This window comes from Megalobrama amblycephala, linkage group LG3 (assembly GCF_018812025.1).
Source record: "Megalobrama amblycephala isolate DHTTF-2021 linkage group LG3, ASM1881202v1, whole genome shotgun sequence".
In the NCBI taxonomy this organism is placed as follows: Eukaryota; Metazoa; Chordata; class Actinopteri; order Cypriniformes; family Xenocyprididae; genus Megalobrama; species Megalobrama amblycephala.
In genome coordinates, this window is record NC_063046.1 from 3653963 (window position 1) to 3677646 (window position 23684).

Below are 23684 nucleotides of genomic sequence, written 5' to 3' on the forward strand. Positions count from 1 at the left end.
CATGTATTCTCCTTCGTCCTTGTGCCTACTTATACCACCATCATGTAACACATACTAGAAACTTCCTGGCAAGTGTGTTGAGGCAAGTTGGAGCTAAACTCTGCAGGACAGTGGCCCTCCAGGACCGAGATTGGAGACCCCTGTGGTAGCAGATGGATGCATGGTTATAATTTTCTCTCTGATATCAATCGTGTAAATAAAGCAATTCAAACATTCATTACTGCTGTGCTGTTGGGAAATGTTTGAAACTACTGATATGTTATTTCTTGTTAATTTAGCCACTGTATCAAATAAATACCTAGGGTTGTGTTGGTTTTCTTCTAAGAGAGTTGAAAAGTAAGCAGATTGTGCGGTTTTTAAGGCATTTCTTCTCTCTCTAGTTTGGCTGTCTTCATTTATTTATTTATTTTTTCCTTATTCATTTCTTTATCCATTATATCCATTGTTTTCTGTGAAATTGCTACTAACATGTACAGTAACATGCCTAGAATACAGCAAAACCTGGGTTGCAAAATGTGGTCCAGTGGTCCTGGGAATCATTTGATGTACCCACTATCAACCTCTGGTTCTGCAAGAATGAGAGGGTCTGGGACGCTCTGTACCACATCTGCAGCAGGCAGTGGGCCATCAGAAGAGCCACACCGATGACAGGAGATCCACAGCACCAGTCTACCAGCTTGTGAAAAAGGTGTGTCTCCCCAAAAAAAGAAACTCAGTCACAGATACATTGATCACTTCACCATCCTGGAAAAGGTCAGCCCGGTCACCTATAAACTTTAGCTCCCTCCTCACTACCGTATTCATCCCACCTTTCATCCTTTGTTCTCCTCATCTCATCTTCTCCCCAGAGTGCGTATGCATCCCTCTCCACCTGCAAAAGATAAGAAGTTATTATTCAGTCTGGTCATTCACAACTCTCTCAGCAAAGTCACTTCTCACCTGCATTGTGTTTATCCTGCTCTCTTCTCAGTAAACTTACTATTGTTGCAGTATTCTTGTTCCTCTTGTTTTTGTGTCTGAGCTATATCTTGACTTGTATTCTGTAAAACTGGTTGCACTGCTTCCGGTTCAGGGGCCGTATTCACAAAACATCTTAAGGCTAAAAGTAGCTCCTAACTTGCCGATTTAGGAGAAACTCTTAAAAATAATGGCCGTGTCAGTCCTAGTTTTAGGAGTCTTAAATTTTTGCTCTACGAGTATTTCACAAAGCATTTTAGTGCTAAAACGAGCTCCTAAGTCTGTGAAAGGTTAGGAGTAGTCAAGAGGACTCCTAAATCACTAAGACCAAATCACAAACATTCTTAATCCACCTAAAGACACTGTACACCATTGAGGCAATAGCGATAGAGCCTTGGGTGCTGAACCTTTTCTACATAAATGCAATACATTTTGATTTATAGATTTGAATCTACGATGAGAAGCCAAAAAAAAAAAAAAATCTTTAACAAATAAATAAACATTGTCTGATTACCTATGGCAGTGTTTTTTTTATGAGTTCACACTTACAAATGAATAGTGTAGCGTCTGGACCAATCAGGCACACAAAATTATTCATTATATTTAAGGAATTACCCATAAACTCACTCAAAGTTCTGTGAACCCATCCCCCTAAAACTGCAACTAGCATCCCAAACGTAGCTAAACCACAGGCAGAACTAGGTGTCCTGTTACAGATACTTGAACCTTTTACGATCAGGAAGAATTTTCAGATTTCAATTTTGCAGAGACTAGTGACTCATTCTTTCTGAGACGGACAAATAAGCTCCTTTAATCCTATGTATTCTCTATATAACCACTTGGGAAACGTATAAACATGTATCCAAGTTTCCCATCTCATGACTTTTCTTTTATGGGCTTTATTCTATGTATTCATTTTCTCTTTTGAACTTGTTTGATATTAATATTCCAGAGCTGCAATGTATAGTTAACTGGAATCACATGGGTAGCATGTTTGGTATCTACGGACTCCAACTTTCGATTCCTATTTGGTAATTTATGTTATGTCCATACCTGTGCAACACATCAGTATTACAAGAATCTTTAATAGTTCTTTTTCAAGAACTCTTGTTAATCTTTCTTGGTCGTAAAAGCCCTGACAGGAGGTGTGTTGTCGCCCGGAAATACAACACCTTCATTGGCTACATCAACTTTAAGAGGTTGGACTTTGACCTGCTGGCCTCGGCCTATAAACCAGCCATGTGCTCAACATCCAACATAGAAAAGACTGGCAACAACTTCAGACGAAATCCTCAAGATCTCTCCTCAACCTGCCAACCTTTGTTTCTGACTCTGTCTGCTAATAAACTGCCTCTTAAGTGATTTAGATCCCGACTAGGTGCTCTGAGTAGTACGGTACAATAGGAATGTTATTTTTCCATAACTTGGAAATTAACATTTCTTAGAATTAATAAACAATCAACACTGAGTGTTCACTGGACGAACAGGTTAACTGATTGTAATATTAATCAATGTAGCTACATCCAGTTAATCTGATTAACGGATTTACATATTCATAATTAATCATAATTAATAATCATAATGAGTTATGAATAATTATTAATATTTCCCCTTTGAGTTAATTCGCTACAATAGAGTAAAAAAAAAAAAAATATATATATATATATATATATATATATATATATATATATATATATAATATATATATATATATATATATATATATATATATATATATATATATATATATATATATATATATATATATATAAAGCATATTGGCATGCTGTCCAAGGGGATCGAGGGCTCTGAGCTTGGAATTTTGGAATGTGTATACTCCATAGCAACGAGGTCAACCCCGCCCTTACTCTTAGCTTAAGACTTCAGTCTATTCCTTAGTCAAAGTTGGTCTCAGCAGCTTTGTGAATAGGTTTTAAGAGAAACCTCTTAGCTAAGAACTTTTACTGCTATTTAGGAGAACTCTTAGTGGTAAGATAAAATGTTTTGTGAATACGGCCCCAGGTTTTTGTCTTACAGCATCATACCGGTAATTTACTGGTAATGTAAATGTTTACTGTCTGCCTGTCTGTTACTGATCCTGCCTGTTACCTGTTTACGATCCTCTGCTGCCCTTCCCTGACCTGTGCTTTGTGGTGATATCTGCTTGCCCTGATCTACTGCCTGTATCCTGACCACGATTCTGCCTGTCCCTTGCTGTTCCTGTTTGACCCTGCCTGTACGGCCACGATCACCTTTTAATAAAGCTTTGCATATGGATCCAGCTTTGTTACAGAAGACTTCGCCATACCAAGAACCAGCAGCTTCTACAAGCGTTTCCAGCCTTAGCATGGACCCAGCAATGTGTCTCGTCAGCCTTTGTCAAGGTAATTGTACCCTCGAAGCACATATTCAGAAGTTTCTGGATATTGCTTACTTATCTGATCTGCCGGACTGTGCCCTCATTGACTTCTTTGGTTATGGATTAAATTAACCACTAAAGAACTATTTACTCACCAATGGTCCCCGAGGGTCGTTCGTGGAATTTCTGGACTTTGCCCTGTTCACTGTTGGTTCACTTTTTACTGTGGGTATAGCAGAGAAATGCGACACCACAGTGAATCACGTCATGGCGGCCGCTAAAGAGAACACTCACAAAATGGCAGCTACCACAACAACATCACATCACGTCTCCACTGATCTTCTAGGGCAACATCACGTCTTCGCTGATCTTCCAGAACCAATTCAAGATCAAGATCAAGATGGCGCCGCGCATGGCAGCCACAGTGCTTAGTTCTTCAGTGTTTATTCTGTTTTTGTTAGTTTTTCCTGTTTTCTGTTTTTCAAACACCATCAGTTTTACCAGGGATGAACTGCTGAACATTCGGCAGTACACACCACAAAATCTTTTACCGGATTTCGATTATTCAGACGTTTTGTTGAATGTTGTAGTCGGCGGAGCGGCAGCGCTGTTTAGACGCTTCAGGACGCGCAGACGGGGGAAGTGCGGCGGCGCCCTCGTGAAGCTCAGACAGCGCGGATTAAGAACGCCACTGCCTAGCATCCATCTGGCGAATCTCCGCTCTCTGCCCAACAAAACGGACGAACTCCTTCTGCTCTCCCGGACAAATAAGGATTTCTCGAACTCGGCTGCTCTGTGCTTCACGGAAACCTGGCTGAATGACGCCAGTCCGGACAGCGTGTTAAGTCTGCCGTTTAGATCAGATCGCGATGCAGAATCAACGGGGAAATCGCGCGGCAGCGGGATGTGCTTTTACATCAACGAAAGGTGGTGTTCAGATGTAACGGTGTTAAAGAAGATGTGCTGTCCAGATCTTGAAACACTCTTCATTAACTGCAAACCGTTCTATTCGCCGCGGGAGTTTTGCTCGTTCATTCTGGTGAGCGTCTACATTCCTCCGCAAGCGCACGTGAGCTCGGCTTTACAGATACTCGCTGATATGATCACAGAGAGCGAGCAACAACACCCGGACTCTGTTCTAATCATTCTTGGGGACTTTAATAAAGCGGTTCTCTCACGTGAACTGCCCAAATACAGACAGCATGTTACCTGTCCCACCAGAGACAGTAATATACTCGACCATTGTTACACAGCAATAAAGGATGCATATCACTCTGTCCCACGGGCAGCTTTGGGGCTCTCTGATCACTGTTTAGTTCATCTCATACCAACCTACAGGCAGAAACTGAAATCAGCTAAACCTGTAGCAAAGACTGTAAAGAGATGGACCACCGAAACAGAGCGGGCTTCATTCAAGCTACAAGCCTGTTTCGAATGGACTGATTGGAGTGTTTTTGAAGCTGCTGCCACCGATCTGGACGAGCTCACAGAGACTGTTACATCATATATCAGTTTCTGTGAGGATCTGTGCATTCCTACAAAGACTCATTTATCTTACAACAACGACAAACCCTGGTTCACTGCAAAACTCAGCCAGCTCCGTCAGGCCAAAGAAGATGCTTGCAGAAAAGGGGACAGAGTCTTGTACAAACAGGCCAAATACACACTGGAAAAGGAGATCAGAGTGGCAAAGAGGAATTATTCTGATAAACTTCGGAATCAGTTCTCTTTTAATGACACAGCTTCAGTGTGGAAAGGTCTGAAAGTTATCACCAACTACAAGACACCATCCCCCAGCTCTGTGGAGAATCAACAACTGGCAGACGATCTGAATGGGTTTTATTGCAGGTTTGAAAAATCACCATTCACACCTCCATCAACCCCCCTCTCCCCCACACCTGCAATTCAGTTCAGTGAAGATGATGTGCGCCAGGTCTTCAGAAAGAACAAGAGAAGAAAGGCACCAGGCCCAGACAGCGTTTCACCAGCCTGTCTGAAAACCTGCGCTGACCAGCTGGCCCCCATCTTCACACAGATCTTCAACAGATCACTGGAGCTGTGCGAAGTCCCCTCATGCTTCAAACGCTCCACCATCATCCCCGTCCCAAAGAAACCCAAAATTACTGGACTAAATGACTACAGACCTGTGGCTCTAACGTCTGTGGCCATGAAGTCATTTGAAATACTGGTTCTGGCTTTTCTGAAGGACATCACTGGACCCTTACTGGACTCCCTGCAGTTTGCTTACCGAGCAAACAGGTCTGTGGATGATGCAGTCAACATGGGACTGCATTATGTTCTCCAGCATCTGGACAGACCAGGGACTTATGTGAGGATCCTGTTTGTGGACTTCAGCTCTGCTTTTAACACTATCGTCCCATCACTCCTCCAGCCTAAACTAACTCAGCTCTCCATGCCCACCTCTGTCTGTCAGTGGATCACCAGTTTCCTGACAGACAGGCAGCAGCTAGTGAGGCTGGGAAAATTCTCATCCAGCACCCTCACCATCAGCACCGGCGCCCCTCAGGGATGTGTCCTCACCCCACTGCTCTTCTCCCTCTACACCAACGACTGCACCTCTAAAGACCCCTCTGTCAAGCTCCTGAAGTTTGCGGATGACACCACACTGATCGGCCTCATCCAGGACGGTGACGAGTCTGCTTACAGACTGGAGGTTGAACAGCTGGCTGTCTGGTGCAGTCTTAACAACCTGGAGCTCAACACGCTCAAGACAGTGGAGATGATCGTGGACTTCAGGAGAAACCCCCCTGCTCTTCCCCCACTCACCATCATGAACAGCACTGTGGCAGCAGTGGAGTCATTCAGGTTCCTGGGCACCACCATCTCCCAGGACCTGAAGTGGGACAACCACATCGAGTCCATTGTGAAAAAGGCCCAGCAGAGGTTGTACTTCCTTCGCCAGCTGAGGAAGTTCAACCTACCACAGGAGCTGCTGAAACAGTTCTACTCTGCCATCATCGAATCCATCCTCTGCACTTCAATTACCGTCTGGTTCAGCTCAGCTACCAAATCTGACCTCAGAAGACTACAGAGGGTAGTCCGGTCTGCTGAGCGAATCATTGGCACAACCCTCCCCACTCTCCAAGAACTGTACTTATCCAGAGTGAGAAAAAGGGCAAAGAAGATCACTCTGGACCCCTCACATCCAGCACACTCCCTCTTTGAACTGTTGCCATCTGGTCGACGCTACAGAGCCCTGAGCACCAGAACGACCAGACACAGGAACAGTTTCTTCCCTCAAGCAAACCATCTCATGAACACTTGACAAACACAGAACACATAACACTATTACACATTATTTACTTAAAACACTTATTTATATCTCAATTTGCACACATAATTGTATATACAATTGTCTATAATATATACTGTCTTTTGCTTTTTTTGCACTTTGTCTATCTTGTAAATTTGTATATTATTATTTTATTCTTTTTATTATGTGTCTTGTCTTGTCGCTGTTACTCTGTTGCACTGTGGAGCTTCTGTCACTAAAACAAATTCCTAGTATGTGTAAACAACATACCTGGCAATAAAGCTCTTTCTGATTCTGATTCTGATTCTGATGTCACGTCTCCGCAGATCTCCTAGAGCAATGTCACGTCTTCGTTGATCTTCCAGAGCCAAGTCAAGTCTCCGTTAATCGTCTAGAATCACGTCATGTCTCTGGATCTGTCCAGGAGCAGAGAGGGTTGCGTTCCAGTGTGCCTGATCCACCGCTGACTTCAGCACGAGCGGCTGGCATTCCTAAGCCTCCGATGGCCACTTCACACTCAAGCCCGCCGGCCGCTTCGCACTCAAGCCCGCCAGTCGCTTTGCACTGAAGCCCGCCGGCCGCTTCGCACTCAAGCCCACCAGTTGCTTCGCACTCAAGCTCGCCGGTTGCTACGCACTCAAGCTCTCTGGACGCTATGGACAAGATGGCCGCTTTGCCAGTGCCCACGGGCAAGATGGCCACCCCTTCAGTGTCTGTGAACATAGGGGTCGTTCCAGCCATTGAGTCTGCTCCAGAACCCAAGTGTCTTGCCCTGCCGGCACCGCCCAAGCTCCTTGCTCTGCCAGCGCCACCCAAGCTCCTTGCCCTGCCAGCGTCACCCAAGCGCCTTGCCCTGCCGGCGCCACCTGAGCTCCTTGCCCACGAACCCGCCACGGCCTCCGTTGAATTCCCCAAGAACTTTTTTTGGGGGGGCCATATACCTGAGGGTGGAGAGCTTGAGCGTGACCCTGCAGGGCCACTGCCATCAACGGCCTCCGAACTGTTATGGCCACCCATATCTGCCCACTATGGCCATTAATGGACTCTGACCCGCCGCGGTCATCTACGGACTCTGTCCCGCCATGGCCGCCCACGGCACCTGACCTGCCATGGCTGCCCAAGCCACCTGACCTGCCATGGCTGCCCGAGCCACCTGACCTGCCGTGGCTTCCCGACACTCCTGACCTGCCGTGGCTTCCCGAGCCACCTGACCTGCCGTGGCTGCCAGACATTCCTGACCCATTGTGGCTGGTCGACACCCCTGACCTGCTATGGCTATCCATAGCACCTGACCCGCCGTGGCTGCCCGTGGCACCTGACCCTCCATGGCTGCCCATGGCACCTGACCCATCGTGGCTGCCCGAGTTCCTGGAACCTGCATTGGAGACCCCGTGCCCGTCAGCCTACAGATCTTCAATGCAACCACCCCCCTTCCTATCTGTGCCATTTACGCTGCAAGGACGCGCCTTCCGGAAGGGGGGCGTTATGTCACGATCACCGTCAGTTCCTGTCAGTTCCTGGACTACACTTCCCATAATCCTCCCTGCCAGTCACATGCTCACATTCCACACCAATCACCAATTGCCACTAACTGTAGCTCACACACACACCACCTCTTTGCGATGTCTTGTTTACCCCGGTTGCAATTCTGAGCGTTTGTATCCTGTCTGCCTGTCTGTTACTGATCCTGCCTGTTACCTGTTTATGATCCTCTGATGCCTACCCCTGACCTGTGCTTTGTATACGGATCTGTGAGTGATATCTGCCTGCCCTGATCTACTGCCTGTGTCCTGACCATGATTCTGCCTGTCCCTTGCTGTTCCTATTTGTTCCTGTTTGACCCTGCCTGTACGACCACGCTGACCTTCTAATAAAGCTTTGCATATGGATCCCTGCCTGAGTCCAGCTTTGTTACACCCCTCCATAGACAGCAATATACTTATCACTTTCTAGGCCCAGAAAGGTAGTAAAGACATCGTTAAAATAGTCCATGTGACAGAACAATCTCCTCCACAGAGCAATCTCAGCCTCTACTATCCCATATCGTATGACCAAGAATGTCCCTTTTTAAGAACCAGAAAAGAAGAGCAAAGGATGCTTAAAGTGGATATGCTCTCTCCGGAGGTACAGCAGCTGATGCAGGAGTGGCCAGAGATAACATCAGGCAAAATGGGAAAAACTTCGGTGGAAAAACATCAATTTCATACCACAGACAATGTTCCAGTAAAATCCAAGGCTTACAGAGTTTCACCCTTTAAAAATAATATAATTGGGGAAGAAGTAGGGTTGATGTTGAAGGAAAACATCATTGAACCCTCCCTCTCCATGGTCTTCTCCTGTGGTCCTGGTAGAGAATCCAGATAGAACTTACAGATTTTGTGTGGATTATCAGAAGATAAATAGTAAGACCATTTCAGATGCATATCCCATGTCGATAATCCACAACATTTTGGAATTCTTAGATGGGGGCGATATGGTTCTCCTCTCTAGACCTTAAGTCAGGATATTGGCAGGTGGAGATGGCAGAGGACTTTAAGCAGAATTCAGTCTTCATCACCACATCAGGCCAATTTCAATTTAAGACCATGCCATTTGTGTGAAGGTGGACCCTGACAAGATTCAAGCCATAACTGAATATCCCTGTGCCAACTGATATCCTTTCGTTGCAAAGGTTCCTGGGACTTATGGGGTAGTATCACAAGTTTATATCCACAGGAGTGCCAAATCAGTTTTGAGGAACTTAAACAAGCTGTTGTAAGCCCTCCTGTTCTAGCCTAGCCCAATTTGTCAGTGCCATTCCAAGTTCATTCCGATGCAAGTGAGATAGGACTGGGAGCCGTCCTCACCCAGTGTACTCAAGATAGTGAGAAGGTTATTGCCTATGCTTCAAGAGGCTGAGGGGTGCTGAAACAAACTATTCTACATCTGAGAAGGAATGCTTGGCATGCAGCCTGGACCTGGGCCTTTAATTGCCCAAAGATGTCTTCAAGGTTCACAAGGTGGATTCTGTGACTACAAGCTTTCAACTTCAAAGTTCTTTATAGGAAGGGTTGCCTCAACCATGCCTTCTCAAGAGTGCATCAAACCTGCTCAGAAGGTATGGCACCGTGCATGGTAATGACAAGATCCAAACTTATCAGATGGGTATAAATTCCAAGTCATGGTTCCCTAAGCTTTAGTTACGTAGTTTTTGCAGTACTTACATGACAATCCCTTGGGTGGACATCTAGGCCAATTAACTCCCTGAGTTAATTGGCGTTGGCGCGTTTTGCAGGATTTTTTTCACATTGCAGCAAAACAGACTTAAAATACTCCGTCATTTCTTGTCATAGAGACATAAGTAATATATCAATTGAAACTATAGAATGTCTTCTTTTATTTGTGTACACTCAGAGTAAAAACACAATGTTGTGCTTTTTGTAAAATAAAGAAAACTAACATGATGCGTGATCTCTCCTCTCCCTCTGAACGAAGTCCAATCTGATAGTTCTCAGAAAATGAACTGTAACTTATGAATACTAATGACAAAAAAATGACACTTACGTCTAAAGAAACGTTGAAATGTCAGGTTTTAAATCGTGCAAGTCAAATTGAAAACAAACTTTCTGTGTTTATGTAATCTGTATGAAAAGAGAGCCATGTCAGAAGTCTGTGATTCAGCTCATTATCCGCTAATGCAGCCACGCCCACGGAGTCAGCGCTATTCAGACGCAAATTCTGAGTCAATACATGCATACATCGTCTCAATCGTGTATTTATTGTCTTGAAAAGTGTTTATTTGGATGTTAAAGCAATGGTTAGCGATCTCTAGAAGACATGCCGTTAGTTCCTAGTTCATTTTCTTCTTTATATGAATTTGTGGCCTAAAGGTGTACAGAGAGTGCCCTCCGGCTGCAAGTATGAATTAAAAACACCATTCCTGAAATGTCCTCTTCTTCTTTAGAATAATTTGTGGACTAAAGGTGTACAGAGAGCGCCCTCCGGCTGCAAGTAACACAGTATCCAGCACTCATAGTGATGACAATAAATATTACTTCTCAGTATAGAAAATTGACATAAATATATAAGAATCCATCAATATTTCTCCAAATGTGCATGCTTTTAAGCTAAAAGCCTATATGAAATGCCATAGAGGTAACATAATTGTTCAGACACTTTGCATCACAGAAATACATTTTATTTTAAAGAATATAATAGAATACCATTATTCTAAATTGTAATAATATTTCACAGTATTGCTGTTTATGATGAGCTGAGACATTATTACAGAGGGTTTTTTTCACAGCCTACCTGACTGAAAGGCCTCATTAATATGCAAGTCATTTCAGGTCATTATTATGTGATTCTTTTGTCTTCTCAGGTGTAAATGGCCCATTATTCATGCAGATTCACGCCACCACGCAGACTGTGTTTCTTGACAAAAAGTGTCTTACAAAAACTAAATCAATATATTGTTTTATATGAAGGAGTAGGCAGCATAATTTTTACATAATTCTGAAGCAAAAACTCTAGTCTACAACCTCCAATACCCAAAAGTCTTGTGAACACAGATTTAATATACTTTTTTTGGCCTTATTTCAGTGACTTAAGTTTTTTGTTTTTTCAATAACCACGCATAAACATTATTCCTTCAAAAATACAAACATGTACATACATGTTCCTCACATATTATTGTAGCCTAGTTTGTGCTGAATACAGTGTAATGACACTTTTGTCATTTATATATTTGAACAACTGTTATGTTATGAACAACTGAAAAAAGCACAAATGTCAGGGCATGTCAAAACTTCTTCAAGCCCCAAATCAGCCTCAGACTCCAGAGGGTTAAAAACTCTGCTAAGGGTCTTGGAGGTGGCATGGTGGCCTGCTGTCCATAAGGACGGTTGGGATCACGTCAAGACATGCAACATCTGTTAGAGGTATAAGGGAGAATATTCCAGACTTATGCAGTCAACAAAAGTTGTGCAGTCAACAAACAAGTGCTTATGCAGTCAACAAAAGTTACAGAAGCTAGTCATACTCTGGGGATTGATCTCATGGGTCCTTTTCCCTTAACGAAGAGAAATACCTTCCTGTTGGTGATTGTTGATTACTATACCAAATGGGTTGAGCTTTTTCCATTAAGGGATAGTACAAAACCCAGGATAATGAAGATACTGAAGGAAGAGCACTTTACCCAGTGGGGAGTTCCTCGATATCTTGTCTCAGACCGGGGGACTCAATTCAATTCAAATCTTTTGGTTGAACTGTGTAAAGATTGAGGGGTGGGGCAGAAGCTGACAACTAGCTACCATCCCCAAACAAATTTAACTGAAAAATATAGTACAGATGCAGTACAAATGAGAAATGCAGTTGTGAACTAGCTGTGCACTTACTACTGTTACACTTATAGTACACTTAAACAACAAGCGTTAGTGTCAGTTCTGGCAGGTCACGTCAGTCAAGCTCACATCAGCTGACTCCGAGGTGACTCATGTCTACCTATAGGAATATGACACCTATCACAGAATCTATATATAAGCTCCTCAGTATTATTAACAGCTATTGCATTTCTCAGGAGCTAATTAAATGGCGAATTCGACAGGCAAAACAGCATAATTTCATTAGGAATTGTGCAATCGGGAATTTAGTGAGAGTGATTTGTTCCACACATGGATTTCACCTCTTGAACGTGAATTTGCCGCATTGATCAGGAGCTGTCTGATTTGGAAGTGACTGAGTTATCATTGCTTCTCGCATCGCTGCAATTAGACATGGACTCGCTGAAAGTTATACTAATACGACTGACTCAAGAACAAGTTCAGATGGATCTGCACTCCCCGTATGAAGAAGGATTTCAAGAGAAGATCAAGCATCCACGTCACAACCGGTTGTTTCGCTCTCCTTCATCTCTGAATGTTTCCACAAAGCTAAGCTAAGTTCCTTTTAATGCTCATTGTTTTAAAGCTATCAGGTATTGGCAACATACTGTTGCTAAGGCTATCAGTGTTACTTAGGCTTCTAGTCTTTCTCACTAACAATGTTTGTGCTAAGCTTTTGCGATCATATTGGCAATGTGCGTTACATATCTGTTGTCAATGGCAACTGGCTCGATTGCTACACATACTGGTCGGGTCACTTTCATTTGTATAGCAACATATATGCTGGTCGGGTCACCTTGTGTTTAGCGCTATAAATTGCAGATTCAAGCAGCTTTGCGGTAGAGACAGGAAAACAACGATTCATGGTGTAAACAGATTATTCTGCTGTGGCGTAGCACTTAGTAAACATGCTCATTCTTAAAGCTATAGTTGCTATTGGAAACACACAATATTCTTTAAGCTATAGTTGCTATTGGGAACACGCTGTTCTTAAAGCTATTGTTGCCAATGGAAAAACGTTTGTTCTTAAAACTATAGTTGCTATTGGATACACTTGTTTAAGCTATGGTTGCTATTGAGAACATGCTAGGCTATCTAGTTGCTACCGAAGGCAAATGTATCAAAAAATGCTTATTACCTAAGCTTCTAGTGTTGTTGCCGCATACTATAAGCACATACGGTGGTAAGTATTCGGGTATATGAATGAGGAAGCACTGTATTTTATTGCTTAGCTGCAAACTGCATTTAACTCAGAGCTATTGCTGCGGGTGCATGCTTCCCCGACCAGACTACTACTAGTTTAATACTAGTCTGTGATTTACAACATGCTTGTTGTATCAGATTTGCTCCCGCTAGGGGTGTAAGCTTCACCCAATAATAATAATAATAATAATTTTATATATATATATATAATAATAATTTTATATATTTTATATATATAGACTGATGCTAGGGGTGTAAGAAGCTTCTCCGAGTAGAAAAAAATAATACTAGTTTATGTATTAGGCAACGGGTGTATGCTTCCTCGACCAGACTGCCAGTAGTTTAATACTAGTCTGTGATTTACAACATGGTTGTTGTATCAGATTTGCTGCTGGCTCCATGGCCTGGTGAAGGCTTCCCTGCTGGCTCCATGGCCTGGTGAAGGCTTTCCCCATTAAAGAAATGAAAAAAAGAAAAAAAAAGAGAATTTTCTGGGTTTTTACAGGAGTAAACCGACAACCAAGGATATGACGTAATTTGACAGGCGACACAATGATATGGACCACTTCACCAGTTAAATGTTGGATTTCTCTTGACTAAACTGTTTGAAACTTTTGGGATTTATGCAAGTACACGTCAACAAATATATAACTTTGTTCTAGTGATTTGGGAATTTTAAGCAATTCTCATATTCGTGGCTAAGTAAATATAGGTATCAGCATCACATTTGTTGCATTAAACCATTCAGTGTTACGGTGCTGTTGCTGTTGCAAGAGGCGTTCACGGAGATCCACTAAACAAAGGTATTTATTACAATGAAGGAAGCAGGTACAACTAACACACATAAACACAACAGAGAACGGACAGGGAGTGAAGGGAGTGAGTCCATAATAAAGGCAGTGCTGATGAGGAAGTCCAGGTGCAGGTGATCCGTGATGAAGTGGAGAAGACGAGGGAAGTGAGTGCAGGTGTGGAAACAGGAGGATCATGGGAATTGGAGTCCAGGAGACAAGGGAACTGTGACATTAACCCCCCCCCCACCCCGGTAGGCGCGTCCTCGCGCCGTAGATAGAACATCCGGGAGGGGGGGTGGGCGCCCTGGAGACCTCATGCAGGTGCAGGGAGAGGAGCGGACAGGAACAGAGATTTCCAGGGTGGATCCATGAGCCATGGCGGGTCCGGAGCCTTGGCAGGCCATGGAGGGTCAGGAACCCTGGCAGGCCATGGAGGGTCAGGAACCTTGGACGGCCATGGAGGGTCAGGAGCCTTGGACGGCCATGGAGGGTCCGGCGGGACATGCCGTTGCCGACGGCTCAGACGACCGAGGCGCAGGCGGGGTTCCAGAAGGCCGCAGAGGAGCCAGAACGACAGACGACCAAGGTAGCCAGAGGGACGGAGGGACGAGGCGAAGCCGGAGGAGTGTAGTCCTGAGGTGAGGGCAGGCTGACAAATGACCAATGCGAAACTGGAGGGAGGATGGAGCCTGGCGGAACTGGTGGGCTGATGGGCCACGGTGGAGATGAGGGAGGTTGGAACCAAGGAGGAGCTAATGGACCAACAGGCCGAGGTGGAGTCCTGGTCGAGCAGGCTGGAGGTGGAGACCTGGGAACCACTGACCACGTGGTAGCTGTGAACTGGCAGACCCATAGCGAACCCACATAACGGATGGAGGGCTGAGGGTGAGCATATGGGCTGACAGGAAGCAGCGGAGATGATGCATGGAGGCAGATGGGAGGAGGTGGGAGAGGGAGGCAGGGAGGGGACACAGACTCAGGGCTGGACGGGACCAGCGGGGAGACATGCAGTTCAGAGCTGGTAGCTGGAGCAGGTTTGTCAATGGCTGGAGCTACTGGCTCGGCGGCGGCTGGAGCTGCTGGCTTGGCGGCGGCTGGCTCGGCGGCGGCTGGAGTGGCTGGCTCGGCGATGGCTGGAGTGGCTGGCTCAGCGGCGACTGGAGATGCTGGCTCGGCGGAGGCTGGAGATGCTTGCTCGGCGGAGACTGGAGATGCTTGTTCGGCGGAGACTGGAGATGCTTGCTCAGCGGAGACTGGAGCAGAGGGCTCGGCGGCGGCGGCTGGAGCAGAGGGCTCGGCGGCGGCTGGAGCAGAGGGCTCGGCGGAGACTGGAGAAACTCGCTCGGCGGAGACTGGAGAAACTGACTCTGAGAGGGCTGGAGCTACTGGTTCACTCCAAAAGTCTATCAGCCAGTTAGTATCCCTTGGCTGTTCGTGAGAGGTGGGTGCTGGCTCAGCAAAGACTGGAGTGGGGTCTGCGGAGACTGGAGAGGGCTCTGCAGAGACTGGAGAGAGCTCTGCGGAGACTGGAGAGGGCTCTGCGGAGACTGGAGAGTGCTTGGCCTTCCTCCTCTTCCTCCTCTTAGAACGCCGGGACTCAAAGGGTTGTGAGTCCGGCAGGACACAGGTGTAAAGTTCACTGGATGGGTATGTGGAGGAAGATGGAGACTGACGAACTGGCCAGGCCGCCCGTGTTTCTGGAGGGACTGGATGAGATAAGCACGGAAAATCTGGAACCTCTTCGACAATGAACTCAGAATAATTTAAATTCAAAATCAGAATAATACTATCGTTTAAGGAAACATAATAGTCAGGTTCATCAAAACAGATTGTGCTCTCGTCCAGTCCGTCCAGAAACAGGGCGTTTAAACGAGCGTCTGACCAATTCGTCAGAAAAGCTAACTCAACAAACTACAAGACTACAACCAACAAGCATGCACTTCTGCACCTGCATGAAAGAATTGCCTGTCAATACTGTAACTTGGACTGTGGATACAAACCTTAAGCAAGCAGTGTCGATTCATTTTGATGACTCAATCTTCACTCATTCCTGACGGCATATCAATCATGGATATGCGGTCCCACTTTATATTAAGTGGCCTTAACTACTATGTACTTACATTTAAATTAGTCATTTGATACAATGCATTTATTGTGTACATGTTTTTACATTGTACTTATATATTAAAAACACATGCATGTTATTGCATCTGTAATTAATTTCTGTAATTACATTTATAATTACACTGTTGACCCACCTCGTAAACCTTACCCTACCCTTAAACCTACCTATACCACCAAACCTGTCCCTAACCTTACACGTATCCCACCGCAATATCAGCAAAAGTGTTTTGCAATTCAATATGAACCCAAGAAGTACATTGTACTGATTTTTTGATGTAAGTACATAGTAGTTAAGGCCACTTAATATAAAGTGGGACCGATATGCTTGTTGTGCTAAGCTTTTTTGGCATCATGCTTGTTGCTATGCCTTATGCGGGTATTGGCAACTTAATTTTTTAGGTCGTCTGGGTAAGGGCAACATGCTCAGTGCTTAAGGCTTCCAGTATTGTTGGCAACATGCTGTTGCTTAAGCTTTAAAGTACTGGTAACATGCTTGTGGCCTGGGCTTATTCAGGTAACTGCATTTTAAGGAAACATGGCATTCAGATTTTCGCAGTCAGTTTGTGTTGGGGGATATCAGCATATGGTTTTGTTTTGGGGGGTTATTGCTGTTCTCCCTGCTCTTATACATGCTAGGTTGCATGGATGAACAGGGAGTTCTTGCCCAGAACAGAACCATACCACCAATACAAACTCTATGCAATTATCAATCATATTTGACAATAGTGGTCCTGACAGAAATATACTTTTAGATACTAAAAATGGGTCAATTTAGTCCCAAGCAGTATTGAAATAGTACACCTACTAAGTTTACTACTAGTACATTGATACTAGTATACTTACATAATAAAGAATATTTAAAAATATACTTGAACATTACTTAATGTATGACGTTAAGTATACGTCATAAAATGAACTTGAAGCATACTTCTTTTTTGTTAGGGGGTATTTGCAAGAACCAATTTACTGGTATTTTTGAAAAGGTCCTGTTCACACATGATCCATTAAAGGCTACAATATACTTAAGTGAAATCGGAGAACAAAATGGTGTGATGTAATTTCGAACAAAATCAGGCCAAAGCAATGTTCGTTTTGGGAGTTCGAAACACCTTGCCAAAGCTAACATTCCAGAAAATTTTGCTCTGGTTGGTAAACACCTTCGAACTACCATTGGCCCATAGTGATTATATAATAGGTGTGCTCTGGTAGCAGGCTGAGCCAGAGGGTGTTTAGCTGGTAAAAAACCATGGCTGAGACCAAAACAGCGTGGGAGCTTTAAAACAGGGCTTGGATTCTTCCTTTTAAAAGACAGCCACATGATCACAGATTTTTTCCCTCAAACCAGTTCAGCACAAATTCTGCCTGTGTTGGGGAAGGTGTGACACTCAAAGGGGTATTTGCAAGACTGTTTGCAAATATGCTTTATTTTTGCAACTCCACTAGGTGCCACCAGTGTCACAGTAGTGACATCCTTCACCTTTAAGGGAAAAACAAACAGTTTAACTTTGCTTTAACTTAAGGTTTAAAGCCACAAGACATGGTTCCACATCCCTGTAAGATAACACATTTTTAGGCATTATAGGCATGCTCCCAATGCGAAGATACTCCAAAAGGTTAAATTATGCTGCTACCTACTGTAAGTAGAGCATTTTAGCCCTTCTCAAGCACTCCCCATATTGGCAGGGGCTGCATAAATTGCATACCTAAAATAAAAAGATTGATGCTCATGCACATGAAATGAAGGTATCTTTAGAAATCTGACACATGAGAGTTCCCCCTGTTCAAGACTCATGTCATTAATGTAGAGATATACAAGCTCAAACATTAAAAAAATAAATAAATAAATAAATAATATATATATTTAAATGTATAAAACATATATGTGGCTGGGTTGAAGGTACCTAGAAACCCAATAAAGCTGAGGACACAAGTCTGGTCATGTCCCATCTCAGGATGTAATTGTCACAAACTCACCTGTCGCTTCTGCCACCTGCACCTGCAACCCATCTAACCTCTTCAAGTGTAACGATGACTGACTCGGCTGAGTATTTGAATCCATGTGTGGTGTTTTATTCAGCACAGCAGTACAAACAGTTAGATTCAGGGCAAAAAGCATGGTTAACAAACAAGCAAAGGGTCGATAACAATAGCAGCAGTCCAGACAGCAAACAAATCCAAATCAGTGATCCAAAAGTCGTGGTCGTAAACAGTCAGAGAGACATTCATGTGGTAAACAAACGGGATAGAAACGCTTGGTAGAGATGGGTAAACTGGCAATACTTCTCAACATGATGTACAAACAACATGGCTTATAACAGGAAAAGACAGGAAGTGATGAGAGAAGAACTGGCAGTGTACAGTGTTCGGGAGATGGCTCCCTCTGGCGGTCGGAGAAATGGATGGCGGATGCAGATGTTACATCCTCCCCATGGTCTGGTCTCGTTCAGACTACTTACCTGTATCTCCAACGTGTACCTCCAGCGTTTGTACTCCAGCATCTTCCTCTCCCTTGTGTCTCAAGTGTTCTCCTGTCAGCTACCTGCAAGGCCCTTACCATCATTCTCACAAAACGCGATGAGGTGTGTGCATTCATCCAGGCTGTCATCTGTCCAACCACCCATTGTTCTGCTCAATACTGTAAATAAAGCTCACCGTTATCTGCATTTCTCTGTCTGCATTCCATAATTTTACATTTTATGAAACATTTTCTAAGACCATGCCATATGATTTATTTAGAGAAGACTCCAAAAGGCTAATAAAAAAAACACAATGACCCCCCGTAACCTCTAATTCTCTCTATTGTCTCATATTTGGCATGTCAAACTGCCCCATTTATGTTTCTTTTGTTCTCCCTCAGCAAACCTTGTTTGGTTCTGTTGGGTAGTGTCAGAGATCTGTCACTCTGGTCTGTCTTATTCTTGGTTTAGTGACAGAACCTTTACACTCATGAATTGGCTTGTCTTTGTGTAAGTGTGCGGCTTTGAGTGTACTTGGGCCACGCGCTTTCACGTCTTTGTTGAAGTTGTGTATGCAGAGCTTGATGTCTGGATCCTGACACTCAATTTCATGTCAGTGTCAGGGTCTGGACATTCATGCTCTCTGTTGTTGTTTTCCCCCTGTTCTATTGTTGTGATCACACGTGCTGAGGGTTCATTCCCTTGGTTTTTGTACTTTTTTTGTCGAGTGCCTGGCCATTGAGTTTTTATTGGCCAGGTGTTCTTGTTTTGTTTGGTGTCAGCACATGGCTTTTGTCATGTTTGTTTCTATGTGCCATGTGCTCCTCTATCTCATGTCTTGACTCTGCCCTCCTTGTTACCTGATTATTAGTTCATTTACCCCACCTGTCCTCCCCATAGGCTGTAAAAAAAGATGGACAGCACGTCACCACTTCCTTCCACTGTAGAAAAATTAAGGCAAAATATCCCAGAAATGGTTGTTGCCAATTATGCAGTTCAGAGCCCAAGTCTGCACAGTAGTGATCATGAGATGGAACCACGGTATCAAGATTCCACCCACACTCATGCTCCCGCAGACCCATTCGCTAGCACAGCTGTCAATCATGACGTTACACCCCATTTTTATAGCATCAATTAACCTACTAAAACCAAACTTACTGGAAAAATTAACACTTTTCTGGGGGCTCATATGTCTGGGGGGATCGGAATGATTTGGCTTCACTTTTCAGGACTTGTGCGGCACTCTTGGTCCTCCCTCATTACCTTTCTTGTTTGCTTCCCTATTTATTCTCCCTGTGCTCTCTGTCTTATTTTCACCATTGAATGTGCATGTATCATGTGCTCCCCCTGTGTTCCTGTCTATATTGACTGATTATAGTCTAACTGTATCTCCTCCCCAGAATTCTGGCTCTACAAGAGAACTTCCTGTTGCAGTTCAAAATGGATGTTAGTACTTTATCTCTAATTTATTTAGAGTACTTTATCTCTAATTTTTGTTTTTTTACCTGTTTATGACACTCAAATCTAAGAATTTACTACAAAACAGTGCATGATGCTGTCATGATTTCCTTCCCTCCACAGGCCAGTAGTCAAATGGAGAGAAAGAGAGACTTTGAGAAGATCTTTGCGCACTATGATGTTGTAAGATTTTTTTAACCTTCAATTCACTTTGCATCAATTTGTGTAGTCTACTGATTTATTACCTCATTAACAGTACGTCTTGTTTATTGTTGCGTATGAGTACCACATAGATTTTTATCCTGATGTTCCATCACTTAGTGGTTGGCTCTCATTCTAGAGTAAGACTGGAGCACTTGAAGGTCCAGAAGTGGACGGGTTTGTCAAAGACATGATGGAGCTTGTCAAGGTAAGTGATTGTAAGTTGGAATGTAACTTCTATACAGTAATAAATATCACATATAATTAGGGATGTCCCAATCAAGTGTTTTGTGCCCCCGATCCAAGTTATTTAATATTGAGTATCTGCCGATACAGTGTTCTGATCCAATACTTGTATTTTCCTCATGCTTGATGCACAAGTACATTAAAGTTAAAACCAATCCAATGTATACTGGGTTGTGCAGAGAGTTTGTCAAGGGTATGGGCTTGTATGTAAAAAAGGGGCATGTAAGAAAAAATGATGAAACTGTAATTTCTTACAGGCATCTATCACTATGGAGTAATTCTAATGTAATAAACATTATAATTAAATAAACAATTAAATAAATAATTAAATAAACATTTCTAATAAGTTCAACAAACATCAATTTATGCCCTTGCTAGGATAAACGGCGATAAGTGAAAGTGGTGTGAAGGCCAAGTATGGTAACCCATACTTGGAATTTGTCCTCTGCATTTAACCCATCCAAGTTAAATAATAAAAAAAAATCCATATTTAAAACTTTATTAACTATAATAACTAGCTTCCAGCAGACAGCAAAAGAGTAACTCCTGACCCAACGCATGACATAATGATGAACGCAGAAGCACAGAGGATAGAGCAAAACAAAACACCAGTCGTGAATTATAAGTCTAAAGTCTAAAGTAGCAACATGAGAAAGAGAATGTAAGAGAAGAGGAGCTTGAGTTTGTTGCACAGCCCTATTCGTTTAAATTGCAAGAGGCATCTAAGGTTACTCTACTCCTACATCCTATGTCATACATTGCGTCAGGGGTTACTCTTGTGGCGCAAGTCGACTTGTGCAGTATGTTTAAGGTCCACCAAAAGAAAGTTATTTTAAATATAATTGTTTTTTTTTTGTTTTTTTTACAAAAACCCATTACTTTGCTCCAGAAGGCCTTTATTAACCTCCCGTTCACTGCCATTATAAAGCTTGGAAGATCTTTTTGATCTGCAACTTCAAAAAGTTCATAAATAGACTGGAAAACTAATCCATATGAATAGAGCAGTTTTGTCCTAATTTTCTGAAGAGACAAAATCACTTTTTATGATGAACAGATTTAATGTAGGCTTTTACTCACATATAAACCTTGATCAGCGAACATAAACAGATGTCACAGTGTGTGATGTTGTTTAGATCTCTTCCAAACTTTAGAGGAGACAAATATGAGATCTCCAGAGTCTGTAGTTTAGTAGAAAAAACTTAGCATAGTGTGTGATGCAGTAACTAACCATGACTTTCAAATCTTGGCCCTATCACCGCCTTCCCTTGATGGGAAAAAAGTAAAGTCACCCTAAAATCAGCCTACCTACTGTAGAATCAGCCTACTTCTATAGTATACTGCATAAGTTACCTTTGACAAGAAATGCCACAAGCGAATATCAGAGTGAGCCTGAGAGTTATCTCCAAAATTAAACAAAAAGTAATAAAGTGAAAATCATCATTACATATAATTGCATTATCACACAATCAGTGTGTGCATTTCAGCGGAATATGGTGACAACTGGCCACAAAACCAACAAAATTTAATGTAAGGCAATGCATCATGACAGCACTCAGACTTGTCTTTTTTTATTAATGGCATGTCTTTTTCCAGAGCAAGTAGAGGAAAAAAGTATGGAATCACTCAATGTTAAGGAAAAAATATGAAATCATCAACAAAAAAACAATTGTTGCTCCTTCTCTGGCTTTTGGCAACCTAAATTATTTGAGGCATGAACTTCATTAATGAAAAACAATAATCCCCACCAAGCTGGTTTCAATTTTCTCAAATAGCGTTTGACAGATCAACTTTGCAGGGTGGAGCCTTGTCATGGACCAGTGTTTATAATTTCCACCATAAATTTTCAATTGAATTGAGATCTAGACTGTTTGCTGGCCATGTCTTTGAGTTGATACGCCTTTCCTGAAGAAAAGCTTTAACACTCTTTGTTCTGTGGCAAGATGCATTATCATCCTGAAAAATTATTTCATCATCACCAAACCTATTTTCTATCAATGGAATGAGAAAGTGTCAACAATTTCAATGTACACCAGTGCATTTACTGTTAAGGTAATGAGTGTCATCTCCCCTGGTCCTTTACCTGACATGCACCCCCATATTATAAATGAGTTGGGAAATTTGATTGTTTTCTTCAAGCAGTCATCTTTTATGTTTCATTAGAATGGCAATTGACAAAAGTTCCAGCATAATCTCCTTGGCTAATGCAGATTCACGATTCTTCACTGAATGACACTTTCATCCAATCATCCATGAATCCGTGATTGCTTCTCTTTAGCCCACTGTAACCTTGTTTTCTTTTGTTTAAGTGTTAGTACTCATTTTCATTTGGCTTTTCTATATGTAAGCTCAGTAAGCTCTATATGTAAGTTCATGCTGGTTTTTACAGTTCTGTCACAAAAATTGGCTCCTGATTCTGTCTGTTTTTCTTTTGTTTTGTTGTGCGTTTTCTATTAGTAAAGGCATATTGCTTTGAGATTTCTATCTTGGCGCTTTGACGTCTTCCTTGGACTGCCGTATGTCTTGCTTTATAACCTTTTCATTTAGTTTATACTTGCACCAAATTTTAGACACAGTTGACTGGGAGCAACCAACTTCTTTGGCCATACTTTGTATTAAAATTCCTTGTTGAAGGAGTTTTATAATCCATTATTAACAGATGATTCCATATTTATTTCCTCAACATTGATTCCATACTTTTTCCCTCTACTTGTTCTGGAAAAAGACACAATAATAATAAAAAGTGTATTTGTTTGAGGTATGTTTCCTGAAGCCAGAATGTTAAGCTATTGATCAAAAACTTTTTGTGTCATATCTGTGATATTTTTATTTGCTATAAAGTAAAAAATTGTGAGTGAACTTAGAGTGAACATCCTCTAAGTGTGGTGATTCCATAATTTTTGCCAGGGGCTGTATTTCACAAGTCTCCTGTTTGTTGGGGGGCTCTTCATGTATGTTATATTTGCAGCAGCAGCAGCATGTCTTGCATGCTCATATCAGCTTGTCTGTGAATGTAACTGAAAGTAGCAAGTCTCAATATTTATTCTGCAGCATCAGCAATAATCAACAGCAGCAGCAGCAGCATAGCAGATCTATTCCACCAAGACCAAATACATTAAATTGCCATATCCATTGCCATGCCAATCTCTCAGAAAGTTGTCATGACAGAAATATCATTATTACAGCAAATGTGCATAGTCGCTAAGTTAGTAAATTTACAGACTGACCTGTAATTCTGCTAAATAACAGTGGAAA

General features: G+C 42.8%; 1 protein-coding gene across 2 annotated transcripts in view; it reads left to right on the forward strand.

Annotated features, from left to right (window-relative positions):
• Positions 1 to 23684, forward strand: part of scgn (secretagogin, EF-hand calcium binding protein) — a 123372-nt gene that overhangs the window by 84754 nt on the left and 14934 nt on the right. Inside the window, exons 8-10 of one of the 2 annotated variants that reach the window (XM_048183560.1) lie at positions 19928 to 19973; positions 20109 to 20168; positions 20326 to 20404. In XM_048183560.1, the coding sequence (XP_048039517.1) occupies positions 19928 to 19973; positions 20109 to 20168; positions 20326 to 20404 (185 nt within the window). The remainder of the gene's footprint in view (positions 1 to 19927; positions 19974 to 20108; positions 20169 to 20325; positions 20405 to 23684) is intronic. The other variant, XM_048183559.1, reaches the window with a different exon arrangement.